Source organism: Protopterus annectens, chromosome 2.part0 (assembly GCF_019279795.1).
Source record: "Protopterus annectens isolate FY-2018-M chromosome 2.part0, PAN1.0, whole genome shotgun sequence".
Taxonomy (NCBI): domain Eukaryota; kingdom Metazoa; phylum Chordata; order Ceratodontiformes; family Protopteridae; genus Protopterus; species Protopterus annectens.
The window spans coordinates 1,962,638,194-1,962,659,236 of NC_056728.1; the positions used below are offsets into that span (position 1 = coordinate 1,962,638,194).

Here is a 21,043-nt window from a genome sequence, read left to right on the forward strand (position 1 = left end):
GTATTTCTTGTGGGAAACAGATACCGCATAGGGATTACCATAATTTGTGTATACCTTGTTTGGGACCTGAGCACGACGTTGTTGGGTGTCGCTTTTGTGCTAGGTTCAATAAACGCACTATAAAGCGAAGGTTGGATTGTGCCAGGTTGGTCTTTGGGAAGCGGTGCAATTACAATATGCCGTCGGATGCTCCGACGCCGGCTTCCTCAAAGAAGCGCAAGGACAAGGCAGTTAAACCTAGGTTAGAGGAGTCGTCCGAACCGGACGCCGGTTCTTTAGAGGCGCCAGTGGAACCGACGGAGGCCTCTCTGGAGTCCCAGGGAGAAACTTTGTTTTTACAGGATGTGGCCTCCCAGGAGGCAGGTCAGGCTGTAGGGGCTTCTCAGATAACTGTACTCCCCTCCCTTCCTAAGGTGTCTAGGCCCTCTCTTTCTGCTTCCAAGGCTTCTCCTAGAGGCAGGTCTAGTTTAGCTTCTATGGGTGTCACTCCTAGTTCTTCAGGTTCTGTGCCCAAGAAGCACATGCTTAAAATGGCAGAAGATTTAATTACTTTAATTAGAGGCTCTATGCCCCCCCCTTGATAAGAGGCCTAGGATGGAACCAGTGTTGGGGGATTATGAGCAGGCTTCGGATGTGTCTGAGTCTTCGGCTGAAGACTTGCAGGAGTATTCTCATTATTCTGATTCTGATGTGGATGATTCTACTCCTTCTGCTTCTCCTCCTGAGGATTTTTCTTTTTCAGAGACCCTTCACTCCATGAGAGAGCATTTTAAATGGGAAGGTCAGGACTTCTCTGATTCCAGGAAAAGGCTTAGGGAATTTTTGTTTTTACCCCAGCATAGGCCTTTGGCTATACCTCCTGTTCTGAATGTGGTGGAAGATGTGTTTGCAGAGGCTTCTCTTAATCCTGATTCTTTGCCTCCTGCTCCTGTTAAACCAGATAGGTATTACAGAGTGCCTGAAGCTCATAAGTATCTTTTTAAGAGTCCTAGGGCAGACCCAGAAACTGTTAGCCAGGGGCCTAAGGGTATTAAGGCTTCTGTTGTCAAGAATCCGGTTCCTGCAGATAAAGAGGCCAGGGCCTTGGATAGATGGGGAAAGAAAGTTTATACTTCTTCCACTCTAGCCATGAGAGCTTTGAATTGCCAGTTTCACATGTTGAAATATCAAAATTATCTCCTTTCACAGTTGAAATCTAAGGTTGATGCTCTGGCGGAAGGTATTGATTGTAAAGAGTTACAAGATTTAGTGCATGTTTCTGAACAGGTGGGTAAGCATTCTTTGCAATGTGGTTTTGATGCTGTACAGGCCTCGTCTAGGGTGGCTGCCACTGGGTCAGTTCTTCGCAGGCATGCCTGGCTGAGGGATCAAAATTTATCTGACCATGTTAAAACTAGGATTTTGGATGCCCCTTTGCAATCTGATGTCTTGTTTGGTTCTCCTGTTGAGGCAGTTTTAAAGAAAATGGAAGACAAGGCTAAGTCTATGCAGACTGTTAAAGATTTTTTGCAGGTTCAGCCTCCAAAGTTTAGTAGAAATTGGCCTACTAAGGGGTGGACGTATCCTTCTTATGATTCCCAGTCTAGGGGTAGATCTAGACGTGGCAGGGGCAGGTGTCAGGGCTCTTTCAGGCCTAGAACAGGGAGTTCTCCTGCACAGTCTTCGGGTGAGGGCAGGGGTCAGTCCTTTCGTAAACAGACCCAATGACCTACCTTTTCAGCTGCCAGAACCTTCTCGCCTGGCAGCACCTTTGGGAGGAAGGTTGGCACTTTTCAAAGAAAATTGGAGTTTGATTACCCAAGACAGATGGGTATTGGATATCATACATCACGGTTACAGGTTTTATTTCCATACCTTGCCTCCTTTCAAAGGCATGCCAGACATTCCTCCTCAACAAAGAATAGAGGCTCACAAGCAAATTTCTCAGTTACTCCAAATAGGGGCCATACAGCCGGTTCCTATGCCAGAAAGGGGCCTAGGATTTTATTCTCGCCTGTTCCTTGTACCAAAAAAGGGGAACACGTGGAGACCAATTTTGGATTTATCTATCCTCAACACTTATCTGGACATTCCCAAGTTCAAAATGTTGACGTTACAACAGCTTTTACCTCTGCTGGGCAAGGATCACTGGATGGTAACTTTGGATCTCAAGGAGGCTTACCTTCATGTTCCTATCAGGCTAAGTTGCAGGAAGTATCTGCGTTTTCAGACTGGGACTTCTCACTATCAGTTCTCTGCATTGCCCTTTGGCTTATCTACTGCCCAGAGTATTTACAAAAGTTCTGGCTCCAGTGATAGCTTTCTTCAGGCTAAAAGGAATACAAATCTATCCTTATTTGGACGATTGCCTGATTCTGGCTCAAGGAAGGGACGAGCTTCTTCGTCATTTGGAATATGTGATAGCAGTGCTAAGATGCCTGGGGTATTCTGTGAACGAAATAAAGTCCAGTCTAGTACCCTCTCAAGACATGTGCTTTCTGGGTGTAAGACTGAATACAGCATCCCAGATGGCCTTTCTAACCCCGGACAAACAAAAGAATCTTTCCCTTTACTTCCATCATCTATCTCTTCAGTCCGGGCTGACTGCAAGGACAGTCCTTCAAGCCTTAGGGTTCATGGCATCTTGTATTCTGGTGCCTCCCAATGCCAAACTGCATATGAGGAAGTTGCAATGGTATCTCAAAAATGTATGGACACAGCACTGCCAGGATCTGGACACTGTCATTCAAATAATACCTTGCATTCAAAAGGAATTTTTGTGGTGGGCTCAGGAATGTCACCTAAACAAGGGACTCTCTGTGACCCGGCCAGAGGCGAGTCAAATTTTAACGACAGATGCCTCAGACAAAGCTTGGGGAGCTCATCTAAACGGAAAGTGGATACAAGACAAGTGGCCTGTCAGACTACAGCATCTACATATCAACTTGAAGGAGATGTTAGCAGTCCAGTTTGCATTAATAGCTTTCAAGGATTTACTTCTTCCAGGGCAGGTGTTGATTCTAACAGACAACACAACTGTCATGTGGTACATCAACAAGCAAGGGGGAACACATTCTTATCCTCTATGCAGGCAAGCAATGATTTTGTGGGAGACTGCTCTCAGTTTACAACTAAGTCTTCAGGCAAGGTTTCTGCTGGGAGCACAGAACTCCTTAGCAGATGTGTTAAGCAGACAAATCATGGATCCCCACGAGTGGAAACTGGATCTTCATGTATTTCAGAAATTGACAGTGTCCTGGGGAACTCCAGACATAGATCTGTTCGCTTCTCCTCTAAACCACCAGCTGCCAAAGTTTTGCACGAAGAGGTTTCATCCCACAGCTTGGAAAGTGGATGCTCTTTCTTTCAGTTGGAAAAATCTTCATGTGTATGCCTTTCCACCTCTGCCTCTCCTCCCAAAGGTACTTCTGAAGGTCAGACAGGACAAGCCAAGGATGATTTTGATAGCTCCAGATTGGCCTCGACAGCACTGGTACCCATTACTGAGAAGTCTAGTACGGAAGCCTCCTTGGCCTTTGCCTTTGATTCCACATCTGTTGTCCCAGGAGGACAGTCATTTGCTCAATGTCAAACTTCACTCTCTTCACCTAACAGCCTGGCATATTCTGTTTTAAACCATAGAGGGTCTCAACTTCAACAACAAGTTTTGAATGTGATTTTGGAAGCTAGAAGGCCTAGTACAAGGAAAGTGTACGCAGATAAATGGAAGAGATTTTTATTTTGGAGTGCAGCTAAGGATTTGGATGTTTCTGAGCCTGATTTAAGTGTGGCTCTTCAATATCTTACTGAGTTATTGGACAAAGGTTTGTCCTTCTCTTCTATTAAGATTCATGCTGCAGCAATTTCAGCTCACTACGACTGTGACCCACCATTGTTTTCTCATCCTTTGTTCAAGCAATTTCTTAGAGGGGCAAAGAATATAAGACCCCCAGGAAGGGCTCCTACTCCTGCTTGGGATCTCAATTTTGTGTTGGAGAAACTCACTCTACAACCTTTTGAGCCTGCAGCTACTGCTGAGTTGAAATATTTGTCATGGAAGACTGCTTTTTTGTTGGCCATTACCTCTGCAAGAAGGGTTTCTGAATTGCAGGCCCTTATGGCAGTTGAGCCTTTCTTAAATTTCCATAAGGATAGGGTATCTTTACGTACTAATCCTTCCTTTATGCCTAAAGTGGTTTCTAGTGTGGCTTTAAACCAAACTATTCATTTGCCTACTTTTTATGCAAATCCCCAAAATAAAGGGGAAAAGATTTTGCACACTTTAGATGTACACAGGCAGTTGCGATATTATTTGGACAGAACTAAAGGGTTCAGACAATCTCAGCAGTTATTAGTTTCTTTTGCTTTGTGCTCTCAGGGCAAGCCCGTGTCAAAACAAACTATTTCTAAGTGGATTGGATTTTGCATTGCTTTCTGTTATTCCCATCATGGCAAAGAGATTCCAGCTGGGATTAGGCCTCATTCCACTAGGGCTACTGCCACTTCAACAGCTTTTTGAGGGGGTGGCTACTAAGGATATTTTGGAGGCAGCCACTTGGAGTTCAGTGCATACCTTCTCTAGGCATTACCACCTTCCACTGTACTCTAAATCCAGGGCTGGTTTTGCCACTGCTGTGTTGCAGGGCATTTTGGCAGCTCCTGCTTCATTATAGTTTAGCCATCCTCCCTTACCTCTGCTTTGGGATTCTACCCAAGTGTTAGGACTGCAGCAATGTGGGATGAAGAACATAGTACAGTTTTGTACCTACCATAAATGTAGATGTTCGAAGATCCACATTGCTGCAGTCCAATTTACCCTCCCTCCTTCCCCTCTGTAGTTTGAGGTGGTTGTGTGGGTTGGGTTATCCATTTGAGGTATATTGTGTATATTGTATATATTGTACATATTTTTGGTGTTAGGCTGGTTGGTTGTTTAGTTGTTGTCTATGGGTTTTGACCTTTCTTTTTAGGGTCTTCTGACATCTGGGGCAAGAAAAGACTGAGGATATGACGTCGGTCATTAGCATTTGTACCCTGACGTTCTGATGTCAGTCAAATGCGCCTTGACCGACGTCAGCCTTATACTCTGATATTCGGGCCGACCGAGGGACAGCGGACTACCCAAGTGTTAGGACTGCAGCAATGTGGATCTTCGAACATCTACATTTATGGTAGGTACAAAACTGTACTTTATAAAATGTTGCTTGAGAGGGTGAGCCTATCTGGGAATACATTACCCCATACCCTGTCTTGAGATTCCATCTGCCTTGGCATTGCTAACCCCACTACAATGTTGCACTTGTCATATCATATGCCTGCAACCCTAGGCAGTACCTTAGTAGTTTGGCATTTTGCTGGCTGGCTCGATGTAGCCATGTTAAGGGATTGTGGTCTAACTACAGTGAATTTCCTTCCATGCAGATAAGGCTGAAGCTTCTACAGTGCCCATACTATGGCTAGACATTCCTTTTCTACAGTTGCATAGCATTCCTCACTAGGTTGGCGCCTACCGCTGAGATATACCTTTGGCTTTTCTTCTCCCTCTGAGGAAACCAGGCTGAGTAAAGTCCCCATCCCATGGTTTGAAGCATCCACCTGCACAACAAATCATTTGCTCTAATCTGGGCTTGCTAACACAGGGGGTCCTCCCAAAGCTCATTTAAGCTTCTGGGATGCCTGCTCACATGCTGGGGTCCACACTACCTTATCTGGCCTGTTTTTCCTTGTCAGGTCTGTGAGGGAAGCAGCTCTGGTACTATAACTGGGGCAAAATTTCTATAGTACCTCGCTCCCCAAGAATGCTTTTACCTGCTTTTTGGTAACAAGGTAGGCCATGATTGAATATCTTCCACTTCAACAGATTCTGGTACATGTAGGAGACCTCTGCCATACCCACCTGACACTTACTGGGCTTAATGGTCAGCAAAGTCCTCTGTAGTCTGCCCAGCACCTCCCTGACCTGCTGAAGTTGCTCTTGCCAGGAATGGCTGTAGATGGCAATATCATCCAGGTAAGCAAGGGCAAAATCCCCTGCTCCTGCCAGGATACGATCTACCAGCCTCTGGAATGTTGCTGAGGCATTTTTCATCCCAAAGTGCATCTTCTTGAACTCATACAAGCCAAAAGGAGTCACAAAGGCTGACTTGTCTCTAGCATTAGGAGTCAAGGGCACCTGCCTTTAGCCCTTGGTAGAATCAGTAGTGGTAAGATACTTAGCCCCACCCAGCTCGTCTAGGGCTTTATCTGTCCTAGGCATGGGGGAAGCATCTGACTCTGTGTGGCTATTTATTTAGTTTCCCATAGTCCACACAGAACCTGGTGCTGCCATCCTTCTTTGGTACCAGCACCACTGAGGAGGTCCAGGGGCTGCTGGACTCCTGGATTACCCCCAGTTCCAACATTTCCTGTATCTCCTCCCTCAGAGTCTGTTTGACTCTCTCAGGTACCATATAAGTGGCCTGCTTAATAGGCCTTTGGAGTCCTGTATTCACATGGTGGTGCACCAGGTGGATACACCCTGGTTTCCCAGTGAACATGCCCCCAAACTCCTGTAACACTGCTTGGATTTCTCGTACCTGGGTAGGGAATAGCTGCTGAGACATTGCTAACCCTTCCACTGAGGTTTCCGTCCAAGCCTCACTGAGGAGATCAGTCACCAGATCCCCCTCAGACGACTTCTGCTATCCACTGCAAATACTCACCAGATCCCCCTCAGACTCCTTCTGCTATTCACTGCAAATACTCAGCACAAGGGCCTATCTGTCATGGTATGGTTTCATCAATGTTAACATGACACAGTTTGCGCCTACCACTTTGAAGGGTCCCTCCCAAGCTGCCTGCAGCTTATTGTGTCTGACAGGAATAAGAATCATAACCTGCTGCGCCCCACAGCATACTCTCTGGCTTGAGCATTCCTGTCATACCAGACCTTTTTCTGCTGTTGGGCTTCTTCCAAGTTCTCTTAGGCCAAGCCCATGCGTTCTCTGAGCCTTGTCCTGAGGTTTAGGATATATGCCACAACAGACTCTTCACACACACCCTCCCACTCATCGTGAATCAAATCTAGAGGTCCCCTCACACTATGCTCATACAGCAACTCAAAAGGTGCGATACCTGTGGACTCCTGGGGCACCTCTCTGTAAGCAAATAACAGATGGGGCAAATATTTGTCCCACTCCTTCTTTAACTGGTCTGCAAATGTCTGTAGAATGGTCTTAAGTGTAGAGTTTAACCTCTCCAGCAGACCATTAGTCAAGGGGTGGTAGGATGTGGTCTTTAGGTGCTTCACCCCCCAGTGCTTCCACAGACAAACCAGCAGGTCTGACATGAAACTGGCACCTCTGTCACTCAGTATTTCTTCTGTGAACCCTACCCTTCTGAAAATCTCTAACAAAGCATTTGCCACCTTTTCTGCCTCACTGGAGGACAGAGCCACTGCTTCAGGGTATCTGGTAGCATAATCTACTACCACTAGGATATACTTCTTCCATGTGAAACTTGGAGTACTCAGAGGCCCCACAGTATCCACAGCTACCCTCTGAAATGGCTCCTCAGTCACAGGAAAAGGCATTAATGGAACTTTGACCTTGTCTCCTGTCTTGCCTACTTTTTAGCACTGCTCACAGGTCCTGCAGTACCCTGTTACATCCCTTGCAATCCCAGGCCAATAACATTTCTGCATAATCCATCTCTTGGTGTGCTTTATGTCCATATGACCTGCAAAGGGAATGTCATGGGCTATGGCTAGAAGTGCCAGATTTTAGGCTGTGGGCACTACGAGCTGCTATATACTCTCACCCTCTATCCCTCCCTCAGGGGTCCATTCTGTATACAGTAACCCTTTGTTCCAGTATATGGAATCCTCTTTTCCTTGAGAATCAGGTGCCTCTGTAGCTACCTCCCTCAAGCATTGTAATGTAGGGTCTGAGAGCTGAGCCTGTCTCAACTCTGTAACACTTCCCAGCTCCCCTTCCACAGGAAGTCTGGTATCCTCTGAGAGTGGTGCCTCACTGTCAGCCTGGGTACTACTACTCACCTCTGCCCTTGCAGTCACTCCGTCCAAGGGACATCAGTACCCACCAGCAGCTGTGGCTCACCTTCAGTCTCACTGCTACAGGGTAGCTACCTCACCAGTCCTGGCTTAAAGTGTGCAGTCTGTCTGGATCCCCTCCAGGCTACCAAACCCACATGCCTGTCTCCAAGCCTGACTGTGTGTAACTACATACACACAAGGTACTGCAATATCAGAATCATTTCCTATCAGGACATCTGCAGGGATATCCTCAAACACACCTACTTGCTTGCTTCCTTTTCCACCCTCCCAGTCAAGGTGAACCCTAGCCAAAGGTATTTGGAATGGGGTCTCTCCTAAAGCTCTGGCTGGAGTAGACTGCCCAAGCAAGTAGTGCTCCTCTTTAACCATTGCAGGCTTCACAATGGTTAGGTCAGATGCTGTCTCTGTTAGCAGGGGCCGGTTTCCCATCTACTAAGAAAGGCTATAACCTATTGTGGTAGTTTGATACCCTTGTTGTCTGCAGGCAACTTACCACTGGCATTCTGTTATTCCACTTCCTGTCTCCCCTACCTTTTGTTTCCCACCTTGCCTCCATGGACATGTATGTGCTACACTGCCCTACTGGTTACATTTAAAACATTTAACCCTTGATCCTGGCCATGTACCTGAGCTAGTGGCTTCCCCTGTTACTGGCGGACTTTGTTGGGGTGTTTTAGGCTGCCCACCATGGGTTCCCTTATACCCATGTGCAGCACCGGGTAACCCTTTCCTGTGTAGTGATGCCCTGCTTGCTAAGTATAGGTCTTCTTTTTTCCCCAACTCATCGGTGTTACGTTCGCTATCTGCCAACCAGATTGTTATGTCCTCAGGCTAAGTGCTAAGGGCTTGTTCCCTCGCCAAAAGGTCTGCCAACCCTTCAAAAGTGGTGACCTGACACCCCTCACCCACCTATGAGAATAAGTGCTTAACTCAGCAATATAATCACACACACTTTCATCTGCCTTGTGTCTATGCTCACAAAACTTTTTTTCTGCAAGCTTCAGGTGTTAACGTAAAGCATTCCAATAAACAATTTTTAAATGCATTATAATTTAAGCAATCGGTATCAGACAATTTAGAAACAGCAGTTACAGCTTTACCATGGAGTAAGGGGGTGAGGAACTGTACCCAGAATCCTCTGTCAGCATTATACTATTTGCATACTCTTTCAAACATATGAATAAACCTATCAAAATGATCACCTTCTTGATACTGAGGAAAACGTTTACTGACCTTTATTGCTTCTGGGGTACAGTTACTCCCTTCCCCATTACCTCCATAACCCTGGTAAAGAGTCAGCATTTCCTTTTCAATGTTGTCTCTGCCTCTCATTTTTTTTCAGCTTCCAGATATCTGTCTCTCTGCTGATTCTAATTCCATCTGTTTCTCCTTTTCTTCAGCCTCCAAATGACACAGTCCCTCTGCTGATTCTATTTCTAAATGTTTGGCCTCCAGTTCAAGTCTCTCTAACTCCAGATGGATGTTTAAGTTCTCTGAGGAAAAGTTGAACTGTTTTCTGAGAGCAGTACATCCCCAAAGACAGTCTTGTTGTCTTCCTGGTTGTTGGTCTGTGATTCAGCTGTGACTAAGGCTGCAATCATTTCCCTGTTAGTCCGGTTGGCATGCACCAGTCCGTTGGCTTGGCACATCTCAGCCAACTGGCTCCTTGTCAGCTTGCCATAATCCTCTACTGACATCCTTGCCTGCTGTCCCTAACTAACTAAGCTAACAAAAATACTCTGAATGTTTACTTTGTGGCTGATTGAGAGTACAAACACCACCTTTAGCGACCACTGTTTACAGGCTACCCGAGTTCAATATCCACACCATTGAATCCCAATATGTGATGTGGATATCCCACCACTGCCAGCCAATATGTGATGTGGATATCCCACCACTGCCAGCCAGTATTTGATGTGGATATCCTACCACTGCCAGCCAATATGTGACTATCCTCTACTTATGGGCCAGTAATCAAGAAGCCTCAGTCCTCACCACTGGCACCTGTGGAGACATTCACTGGGACGATAACAGGTACATACGGTATTTCTAGATGCAACTCTCTGCATCAAGTGGAATTTCCTTTAAGTGTATACAGAGACCACAGTCATTCCAGAGCTGGTTTCTCCCTCTTTCTCTAGATCCCCAGTAAGAATCCCCACTGGCATAGCTGTAGAGTGAAGTCCTTATCCAGGGTTCCAAGCCAAGTCCTCCAACACTCACTCTGTCCACCCAGTGCTTTGTGTCCCTGCCCAAGTAGCTGACACACACTATTGGAAGATTTATTTTACACACACACACACACACACACACACACACACACACACACACACACACACACACACACACACACACACACACACGAAAGGTTGGCACAGGTTTACTAGCTATGCCTCCTTCTGCCCAGACTATAAGGTAGTTATCACTGCCACCCCAACTCCTCACCAGCTAGTTTAAGGCCCTTAACAAAGGGAATCCAATTTTACTGTGTAATATTAATACAAATGGTAGTTTGATCAAGAGCAAGGTTATGAGGAGTGGCCCACACAGTGTCACCAAATAATTATGCAAGTACTCTCAAAACTTAAATATCTCTGCAAAGATCAGCCACAATGAAGGGTTTAAATATATTTAATAATAAAAGAACTTGAAAATACTGAATATATATTCACAGTGCCATCAGAGTTCAAATCACAGGCAACATTTAAAATAACATTGAAGGACAGGCTCAGACGAATAAAGAAACTATATTTAAACTAAGCTTCACTATATTCTTGACTGTATCTAAGAGAATTATACTATTCCATAATAACTTACTTAATAGAGTAAGGCAGATGATGTGGTAAATGGTTCTTGTTGTCAGGCCCATGACAGAATACAGAATGCTCTGTCTCACTAAGAGACTTCTCAAAATAATATCTAAAATATTACTTGTGTGAGAGCTTGCAGAATGACATCACTTCTGGTCATTTGACTTCTAGTTCTCATGCAAAACCCCCATTACTGGAAGCTGGCAGGACTTGGCACCTACCTGTAAAATACACACACAAGGGCTTTTGCTCAGATCTTTGGCAGGTACTGGAAGTCTTTTGCCCCCAAATATGCTGATCTGTTCATGGCTTATATCGAACAAATTATGATCTATGACGATACTCATAATTTGTTTTTACCTGAAATTGATATTTGGCGGAGATATTTGGATGATTGCTGGATGGTGTGGAGATCAGATATTTCATATCTTCAGGAATTTATGGAATACTTAAATGATAACAAATGGGGAATACAGTTTACTATTACTTATGATAAAAAATCCATAACATTTTTGGATGTTTTGGTTACTAGGAATATGGACAATACCTTAAAAACTGAAATCTACAGGAAGTTTCCCCAATACAACACCATACTCCACGCCTCCAGCTTTCATCCAAAACATATCGCCAAAAACATCCCAAAATCACAATTTATCAGAATCAGACGTAACTGTTCTGACAATATTAGTTTTGCTCAACATGCTCACATGCTTTACACAATAGATTTATTGACAGGGGTTATAATTCAGGGTATGTTACAATGGCTCAAAACTATGCTTCTGGCCTACATAGATCGGCCTTCTGAAGTACAAAAAGAAACCTATGATCAAAAACATTTTGCGTTTTACAACCACATTTGGCAGAAACACTAATAAATTTATGAATTTTATCAAGGACAATTAGAATATATTGGAAGCGGATGCCAGAATCCAAACACTTATTCCTAACAAATGTTCCTTCTCCTTTCGCAAAGGAAAGAATCTAGCGGGACATTTCAATCATTATAAACATCACTTTGAATCTACATTACCCCAGGTATATCAAACGACTATTTTGGAGGACAAACTCATTGGCTGTTTTCCTTGTGGTCATTGTGTTAATTGTAAACATATGTTGAAAACAAAAGAATTTACTAGTAGAAATAGTAACAGAGTTTTTGACATTCAATTTTTTGCCAATTGTAATACTGATTGGGCCATATATATGGCATGTTGCACTTGTCACTCATTTTATGTTGGGCAAACTTCTCGACCACTTAGGTTACGTGTGTCGGAACATTTGAGTGACATTAGATGTAAAAGAACATCTAATGCCTTATATAAACACACACTTATACATAATAGAGCACAATTTCATTTTACAATTATTGATAAACTTATTGGTGATAGAACTAATAAATGTGGCTGGCACAAAAAACTTGATGTGAAAGAAAAGAAATGGATCACCAAACTTGGTGCACTCTTTAGCCCAGGGCTTAATGAATATTTATAAAAAATCTTGAGAGTATATCTTTGTTGAATATTCATGAGTATGTCAACCAATCATAATTTTTTCATGATTATATAAAAACACTTCATGATTGGCTTTTTTGTAAAACACTGAAGAAGGCTAGGTTAAAATCTGGGCCGAAACCGGTTTGTTTGTAAGCTTTCATGCTGCGTTAGTAGTTTACTAATAAACTACTTATTTATCAACGGTCCACTGGTTGCTGGCTTGCTTTTTTCTATTTTTGATATTCTATTAGCCGTGCAACTCCTTACGTGCAGGGGTATTTTTTGGAGGTACTGGAAGTCCTAAAACAATCACATACCGCCACGCTTCCAGAGTAGTAATTAGTTCATCCCAAAGACAATACAGAAAGCTTCCTAGTACAGACTTTGTGTCTCTGGCTGCATTGAAACTTGTGAGATAGCATATTTATGGCATAGCCTATAAAGTGATTTAATTTCAGATATTTTTGTAAAGTTTGGAGGGTAGTTTTCCTCTGTTAAAACATATGGATTTAAACAGCTACAATAGTGCATGTACATTTCTGTTCTCTCTAGTAAGGCGCACTGTGGATACGTTTCAAGAACAAGCACTTTACAAATACCTTTTCTACACAAAAAGTCTGCACAGATCAGTTTGATATACACATAACATATGGTTCTAATACATTTGGAACACCAGCATCTTGTATGACATACAGTTCTAAATACATTTGTAACACAATCATCTTGTATAAATCAGTTTGATATTCATAAATGAGATAATTATTTACAAAATTCCAGCTAGCTGTGCTGGCAGTACTGCTTTTCATCACAAGGGTCATCACCCAGGCCATTCTTGAAGGAGCTATATGGTCCTCTGCGTATATTTTCTCCAAACGATACAATATAGGGACTGTGTCCATGGCCAAGGTAGGGTTTGTTTTCGCTGTCTCACAGAGCCTTACCTCCACTTAGCCTGTCCTCCTCCCTTATGTCCACTGCTTTGGTGGTCTTTCCAAGAAGTGAGGAATGCAACAATGAATACTACTATTCATATTATCCATGCCTTCCCCCTCACTATCCTACCAGGTCATTTTCCATAGTCTGCCTTCTGTTTTCATGGAGAAAGGGATTATTATCTTTTGAGGGGACTTGGACCAGTTGTGGATGGTCCACATCGTCCACTTGGCTGTGGTGCTTGGAGGCAGTTGCCTCACTGGCTTTTGCTGGAGCAAAAAATATCTGAAAATGGGATTGGCTGGCACACCTTTTGCATAACCAGCATGCTCACACCTTGGAGGGTGGGCTTCAGGTAGAGCATCAAGGGAGGGTAGGGCTGTGTTGGAATGGCCAGCAAGGGCGACCTGCAGGGCAGGATATTTCAAGAAGTGACAGGGCAGTTATACTTTGTGCAAATTTCTTCTGCATGAAAGATTAAAATCAGTTGTTAATGACATGGACCTTAGGCAACTTTACTTGGTAACATTTGAATCTTTCTCTGAATGGCAGGTGCTTTGTGAGACGCACAGATTTATTAAAGCATGCCACTTAAAGCAGATGATTTAAATTCTCATTGACACATACTTATTTCTCAAAATGAATTCATATAATTAATTATTGCTTATTTGCAATTTATGTCCAACCTGGTCATCACTTTTTGCTTTCATTGTTTTTTAATTGCAGGTTTATGACTAAATGAATAGATTTTGTCAGATTTCCTCCATTTACACACACACACAGTGTACCATCTACGAGATACAGCTTTGGACAAAAGTTATTAGTTACTGGCATTTTATCTTTTGAAATTAATGCTGGAATTGCTGAATATCTGTGTCCATTTGTCATGTGGGTGTGTAAATGTGAGAGAGCTGTTAAGGGGATTTATTTCCTGTTACAAATGGCCATTTACAACAAATATCACACAAGGAAGACAAAGGTATGGCACCTTTCTGTAAACATGCTGATCAATCATTAATGTACAATGTTTTGCATTTCTTAGTAATATTCACAATGCAAGTTTCAGTAAACTGTTTTACTTTTGCAGCTCGGCAAGATTTGAAGGTTCCCTTAATATGGATCTTAATGAGATCACCATGAACTTAGTTCCATTTCCACGACTTCATTATCTGGTCTCAAGTCTGACACCTCTTTACACACTGGCTGATGTTAACGTGCCACCAAGAAGGTAGGCAGCTAATGGTCATTTTTAAAAATCCAGCTTCTTAACTTGGGACATTGTGTTCTAGTGGTGTACTCTTGCACAAGTTAAACAAATTCAGAGTGCTTATGTTCACATAACCATAAAAATGTGTAGCTGACTGACAAAGGGTATCTATGACTGAAGTGCCATGTATCATAACCTATTACTTGAAAAATGAATAGTATCATTTTATAGGATGACCTACAGTTCATAGGTTGGTACAAGGCTATCGGCCCAAGGACCTGTACAAGCCTAGCCATAACAATTCCCTGGATATTTCTTCCCACAATATTTACTTCCCTGGACCCCTGTCTAGCAGGGCGACTGTGATCCCCGGGGTGAATTTCCTATCTCCCATCCAATCGTCACGGTTCCTTTTGAAGAGGGCCAAGGAGGCACTCTGCTTGACATGTATGGGCAAGTCTGTTCCAGAGTATGGGGAGTCTCTGGGTCAGGAAGCTATCCCTCCAGCATATTTTGTTCATTGTAATGACCAGGTTTAGATCCCTGGAGAGTGTGGCTCTGAGGGATTGGGATTTCTTTAAGTGGAGCATGTCCAACAGCTCAGGGTTTGACATGGCCTTGTATGTTAAGTGGAGATAGTCTCTGAGTAGACGATATGCCACAAAGTATAGCTGGAGTTTTTTTAGGCAGTCAGCATAGGGCATCTGCTTTAGGCCTGTTATTCTTTTAGTGAGGTATTTCTGCGGCCTTTCCAGCTGTTGCAGATGTCTTGTGAGGTACATACCAAACAGGTTCTTGTACTCTATAATGGATCTAATGAGGGATGAGTATAGTGGGACCAATGACCTCCTTTTTTCTGGATGAAAAGCCCTTAGTGATGAGGTGTGCCACATAGAAGATTTCCTGACTGTAATGGTGATGTGGTTATTGAAGGTGAGACCACTGTCCACCTATATCCCTAAGTCTCTCATCACACTTTCGGTGTTTAGTTTACTGCCACCTATGTGGTAATTCATAGGTGCATGGTTTTTCCCAAAGGGGATAACTATACATTTCTTGGCATTAAGCTTGAGCCCATGGATCTGGCACCAAGCATCTGTTTCTGTAAGGCCCTTTTGTAGAATATCCACATCATTTGGGGATTCAATAATGGCTCCCAGTTTGCAGTCATCTGCAAACTTTGTTAGCCAGAGTCCCTTAGTGTTGACCTGTACTTCAGAGAAGTAGATGCCAAACAAGAGCGGTCCCAGGACTGAACCCTGAGATACTTCAGTAACAACCTTCTTGGTGAATACTTTTGCAAGGAAGTGTACATTAAAGGCTGATGGTAATGTAACTGTTAAAGTATGCTTTATACATCCGCTTCATGAAATAGTATTTCCTAATTTCAGGTTCTACTACTCCCTTTGTTGCCACCCACACCACTTCTTCCACCAACAATGCTTTCAGTTCTGTGTTACATGTCAACTCCTCCTCTTCTTGACAGATATTTTTTATGTCCAGATATTTTCATTTTCTTATCTAGAGTGCATAGCCCAGTGCTTTCTCAACTTTTATACTGTGTACACTTGTTCAACCATTTTGATATTCTTGTCCTGTTCTGGCCTCCAGAGATGAAGATAGTATGAGGCCTCACCAGTGCCTACAATGCACCTGAGCATTTGCTACTGATCTTTTATATTGCATGGAGGGTAGATTACCTAGATCTCTCATCAAGACTCCTCCATGATGGGTCCCAAGGTTTGGTTTATCCTTTCCACCAGTCAGCATTTATCTCTTTCCAGCTGCTCTTCTGTTTGAGGATGGACCACTCTCATAGTGATGCACATTTAGCTGTTGTGCATAGACTACATTAGCAGGCTGTCCCCTTTCCCACCATTTTTGTTTCAGCTTGCACAGTTCAGATCTCAGCCCTTGCTGTTACCAGGTTCTTGCATTCCTATGCTGACATTTTCCTTGCCAAAAATTCTGAATTTGAGAAGAATGATAGAAGAAAACTGATCGTAGGGCCAAATGGAAGGTCCCTCTTGATAACCTGGTGGTTGGGCTAGAGTTTTACCTGAGATTCTTGGAGGATTGACTGCAATCTTTGCATCTTAAAGAGTGTTCCCTATGGTCTGCATCCTCTCAAGTCACCAGGGTGGAAATCACCCCGACTAGCAGGATTTTATTTCTATCTTATTTGTTTTTGTGAAGATCTTACTGTCCAGGAGAAGCACAGCCCACAGTTCCCACCATGGGAAGAAGAGAGGAGGTGCCTCAGGTCTTTCTACTACTTTCTGTCACCTGGTTAGTGTAGTTTCTGGGCTACCAAATCTGAACGTGAAGGTTGATGCTTGGTTAATCAGGTCATTTGTGGTATTCCAGAATGAGACTTCTCCTTTTGCCTCTGTATTAACATATCTGGACTGGCTAGCCCAGGTGGAGTTTTGAGATCATACTACAAGCCTATTTCAGTATCTGTGGCCAGAATGCAAGAGACTGGGTGCTTGATCAACTTTTGCAGGACCTGGTATCAGTGGTGCAGGATTTCACCCATAAGGATGTCATTTTGATGCACCAGGTCTGTACTGGCCTTCTGTCATGTAACCCTCAGCACTTACATGTCTGTGCTCATGCCCTGTATGGCCTGAACATCTGCATATGCCAGCTATATGCTTCCTTTCCCATGAACTCTTAACAGAACTAGCTTTAAGTAGCTCAGGGATTCCTCCCTTGTTAGTTCCCTATAGGACTTTGGTATATGGATCTTCATTTCTGAGATGGGCAAAGCTTTTGAGATGGCATGTCCGTTATGAATGTCATAGGGCACTGGAACTTTCTTTTCTGTGACCCCCGAACACTTGTATGGGAGTCCTCTAAATAGGTTCTCTGTTGTCCCACCCATATTATCAGCCTCTGTTGACGTTATTGCACATCCCTAGAAGCAGTTTCATTCTGCTACTGGTACCCTCAGGAAGGCTGACATTGGGTATTGTCCTTCAGTAGAGTAAAATTATCTTCTGCCCACAAAGCTGAGCTTCCTGATGGAAGAAAGGGCTTAACATTCACTGAACCTGCAACCTATCCCTCTGCAACAAGTACATAATTTGACCAGAGAGAGAACAGGACTAATAGGAAGGTACATTTCTCTGCCATAGTGTGTTAGGGCCCTCAGCTGTATTTAAGTGCCCAGAATGTGAAGCCTTCTCATGGTGGAGTCACTGGCCACTTTGAAAAGCCTACCTGATATACTGCCTGTACACTGCACACATCAACAAGACTTTTGCACATGTCAGATGTGACTACATATGCCTGCCAGCAAGAACACCTAACTAGCATGCATCTGTTAAGCAGTAAGAGCTGTGAGCTTGTAATTTCATTTGTAGGACCACTTCATGTAAGCAGTTATTGGAACTATGATTAAGCAGTCAGCACCTTATTATAAGGTGATGACTAATAGTTTCTTCAACTGTGCAATTAAAGTGGTTCTGTATATGTACTTGTACTGTGGCCAAGGCTTCAGAGACATGAATGCTATACATTTTTGGACTCCTTTGTCACTTCCTAGGCAGCAAAGCACTTTTCCTTCTCAGCTCCCTACTGACGTCTGTGCAGTCACTGAGACATGGTTTAAATCTGCAGGGAGCACACACACATTGCAAGGTTATAATGCTTTCCACACATTTAGACCTGATACTACACAAACAGTGGATTAAAGGTGGAGGTGTCTTGATTTGCATAAAAAATAAATATACCTCAAGGCTGATCAAACAGGACAAGGCCACTTGAGCTACTCCATTTTCAAACCACCATAGGCAAAATCCAATACCACTTCCTTACAAGCTATATGTCCACCTCTGTGACCCAGTAAAAACCCACACCATTTATCTAAACATTGGAAACACTTGTCAAACGCAATACAATATAAATAAGTGACTTTTATTACGCCACTGTTAACTGGAAATCCTATACGTCACTAAACGTACAGGCACAGAGATTCATGGATTTTGTAAAAACAAACTCCCTAGACCAGATTGTCAACACACCAATCAGGGATGCAACCATACTGGATCTGGTCTTATCTAATATGGGAGAGTGCTGCACATCCTGTAGTGTAATGTCTTCCCTGGTAAGGACAGTACAAAAAAAATAGTCTCCTTTGAAGTAAAATTAAAACCTGGACCCTCAGCTAACCCTGGAATATTTAGGAATTTACTCTAAGGCTAACTTCCTGCCATTAAGTGATAACCTGACAAAATTCCATGCCCCCATAAACACTGAGAAAACTGATGCCTATTCAGAACTGTTCACAGAAACCCAATAAAAGCATGTTAAATAGCTGCCTAGAGGCAGCTGTACCCACCAGGAAAAAGTACAGAACTCGGTCAAAAAACAAGCCACCCTGGTGGAATTACAAGATAAGTAGGCTGTATGACAGAAGGAAGAAAATCATGGCAAAAATTAGGAGGTGCAGCAGCCAGCAGGATAAAAGCACACTTGTACTAAACAAGCAACTCAGAGGACAAGTCTACCAAAGCCAAATTTGATGCAAGTTTGGCCTACTAGGCCGAGGGCAACAACAAACCATTCTTTAGCTATGTCCACAACTTCAAAGGCAATACATAATTGTGCGCAGAGCTCATTGTAACTGGAGCCACATATACTAAGCCAGAAAATATAGCAAACCTACTGGCCAACAAATTCAGCTCCAACTTTGCCATCCTCTCCCCCTCAACCTTCCCTCAGGAAATACCATCAAATATAACTTCCCCCGCCATCACTAGGTACCAGATCCTTAATGCTCTTTCTAAGGCAAGAACACTGCATCAGTAGACCCAAACAATATCCCAGGATGCCTTGTAAATAGCATGAGACATGACCAGTCAGGCTGTATGGAATTGCTGTTTTAATTGTAGCATGCAAACAGACTTTGTGCCTCATGAATGGAGAACAGCAACATTTATCCCTCTGCACAGAGGTGGGCCATCTACAGACCATGGAAACTACAGACCCATACATCTCACTAGTCTCATATGCAAAGCCATAGAAAGAATTATAATGGAAATGATCAGTAATGATATAGAAAACCTCCAGACACTGGACCCAACCCAATTTGGTTTTGTCAAGGGCAGGTCATGCCTGCTCAACCTGGTGGACTTCTTTGAGAAGGTCACCAAAGCAATGGATGAGGGAAAAATGGTTCACACTGCCTATTTTGACCTGGCCAAGGCATTTGTCACAATACTGCACTCAGGAGGTTAGGTACAAACTCTTATGTCACCCGATGGATAGCCAACTGGCTCACAGACAGGACCCAAGAAGTTAGAATTGGCAAGTCCACCTCTACAAAGAGGCCAGTCACAACTGGAGTCGCTCAGGGATTGGTCCTGGGACCGCTCCTTTTTGGCATTTACTTCTGTGAAGTCAGGGCCACTGTCAATGATCTCTGGCTGACTAAATTTGCAGAAGATTGCAAATTAGGAGCAGTCATTGAATCCCACACTGACGCAAACATTCTCCAGGAAGGGCTGAGACAGACTTGCAACTGGTGTCAGAGCCATGGACTGAAACTAAATGTCAAGAAATGCATAGTATCCTTTGGGAAGTCATCCACCCCTGCTAACTATCATGTTGACTCCACACCCCTTAGAGTTGACCCAGTTGTCAGGGACTTAGAGACACACATAGACAGTAATCTAGCATTTGATCATCACGTGTCTACAGTAGTGAGGAAATCTTTCTATGGTGCGCAACTTATAAATAAAGGTATGGAATCTAGGTCCAAGGAAGTCATTGTTCCATTGTATTTGGCATTCATCGGACCTATTACTGAGTGCAATTTCCCCTTTGGTATGTACGAAACTAGGAATATCCAACAATTGGAATGTCCACAGAGGTTCCTCACTAAAAGAATACAGGGCATAAGTGACATGTCCTTTGCAGACTGCATCAAGGCCCTCTCCCTGTATCCTGTTTCCTACAGGCTGTTGAGGGGAGATCAGTGCCTGACATACAAGGCATTGTCAGGCCCCACTCAGATGGACCTCCTGCATATCTGCAAAACAAACAGCACCAGAATTACCAATTCTAAAGACTTGAACCTTGCCTGTGGTATAAATAGGACCTGTTGGAGAGAATGGTATATATCCTAGAGACTACCCCATCTCTGGAACAGGCTCCCCATTGCATGTGAAGCAGAGTTCCTTCTTAACTCAATTCAAGTGTAAATTGGACAATTGGATGGGGACCAGGAAATTCATCCCTGGTTTGGCACCTGTCTCTCTAATGGTCACAGGTAGCCTGTAAATGGTTCATCTCACAGGCCCCTGCTTGTAAATGTTCCTAAGCCCCTGCTTACACTTGTCAAGGTTACCAGAACTTGTCAGAGATTTGGGATGCATGGCTAGGCTTAAAAAGGCCCTAGTGATCATTAGCGTAGTAAACATCAATGAATCTATGAACAAAAATTATATAGCTATTTAGTTTAGTCAGATAAAAGCTTTGTGCTGGATGTGACTCACCTGTGCCTTTTAGTCGACATTGCACATGCAATGCTTTTTATCCTGATGATAGCTTACAGTCGAAA

The 21,043-nt window shown here is 43.4% G+C and overlaps 1 protein-coding gene across 1 annotated transcript in view; it reads left to right on the forward strand.

Annotated features, from left to right (window-relative positions):
• The window catches only part of TUBE1 (tubulin epsilon 1), a 623,636-nt gene that overhangs the window by 356,289 nt on the left and 246,304 nt on the right, over positions 1-21,043 (forward strand). Inside the window, exon 9 of the mRNA XM_044061905.1 lies at positions 14,356-14,496. Within this exon, the coding sequence (XP_043917840.1) occupies positions 14,356-14,496 (141 nt within the window). The remainder of the gene's footprint in view (positions 1-14,355; positions 14,497-21,043) is intronic.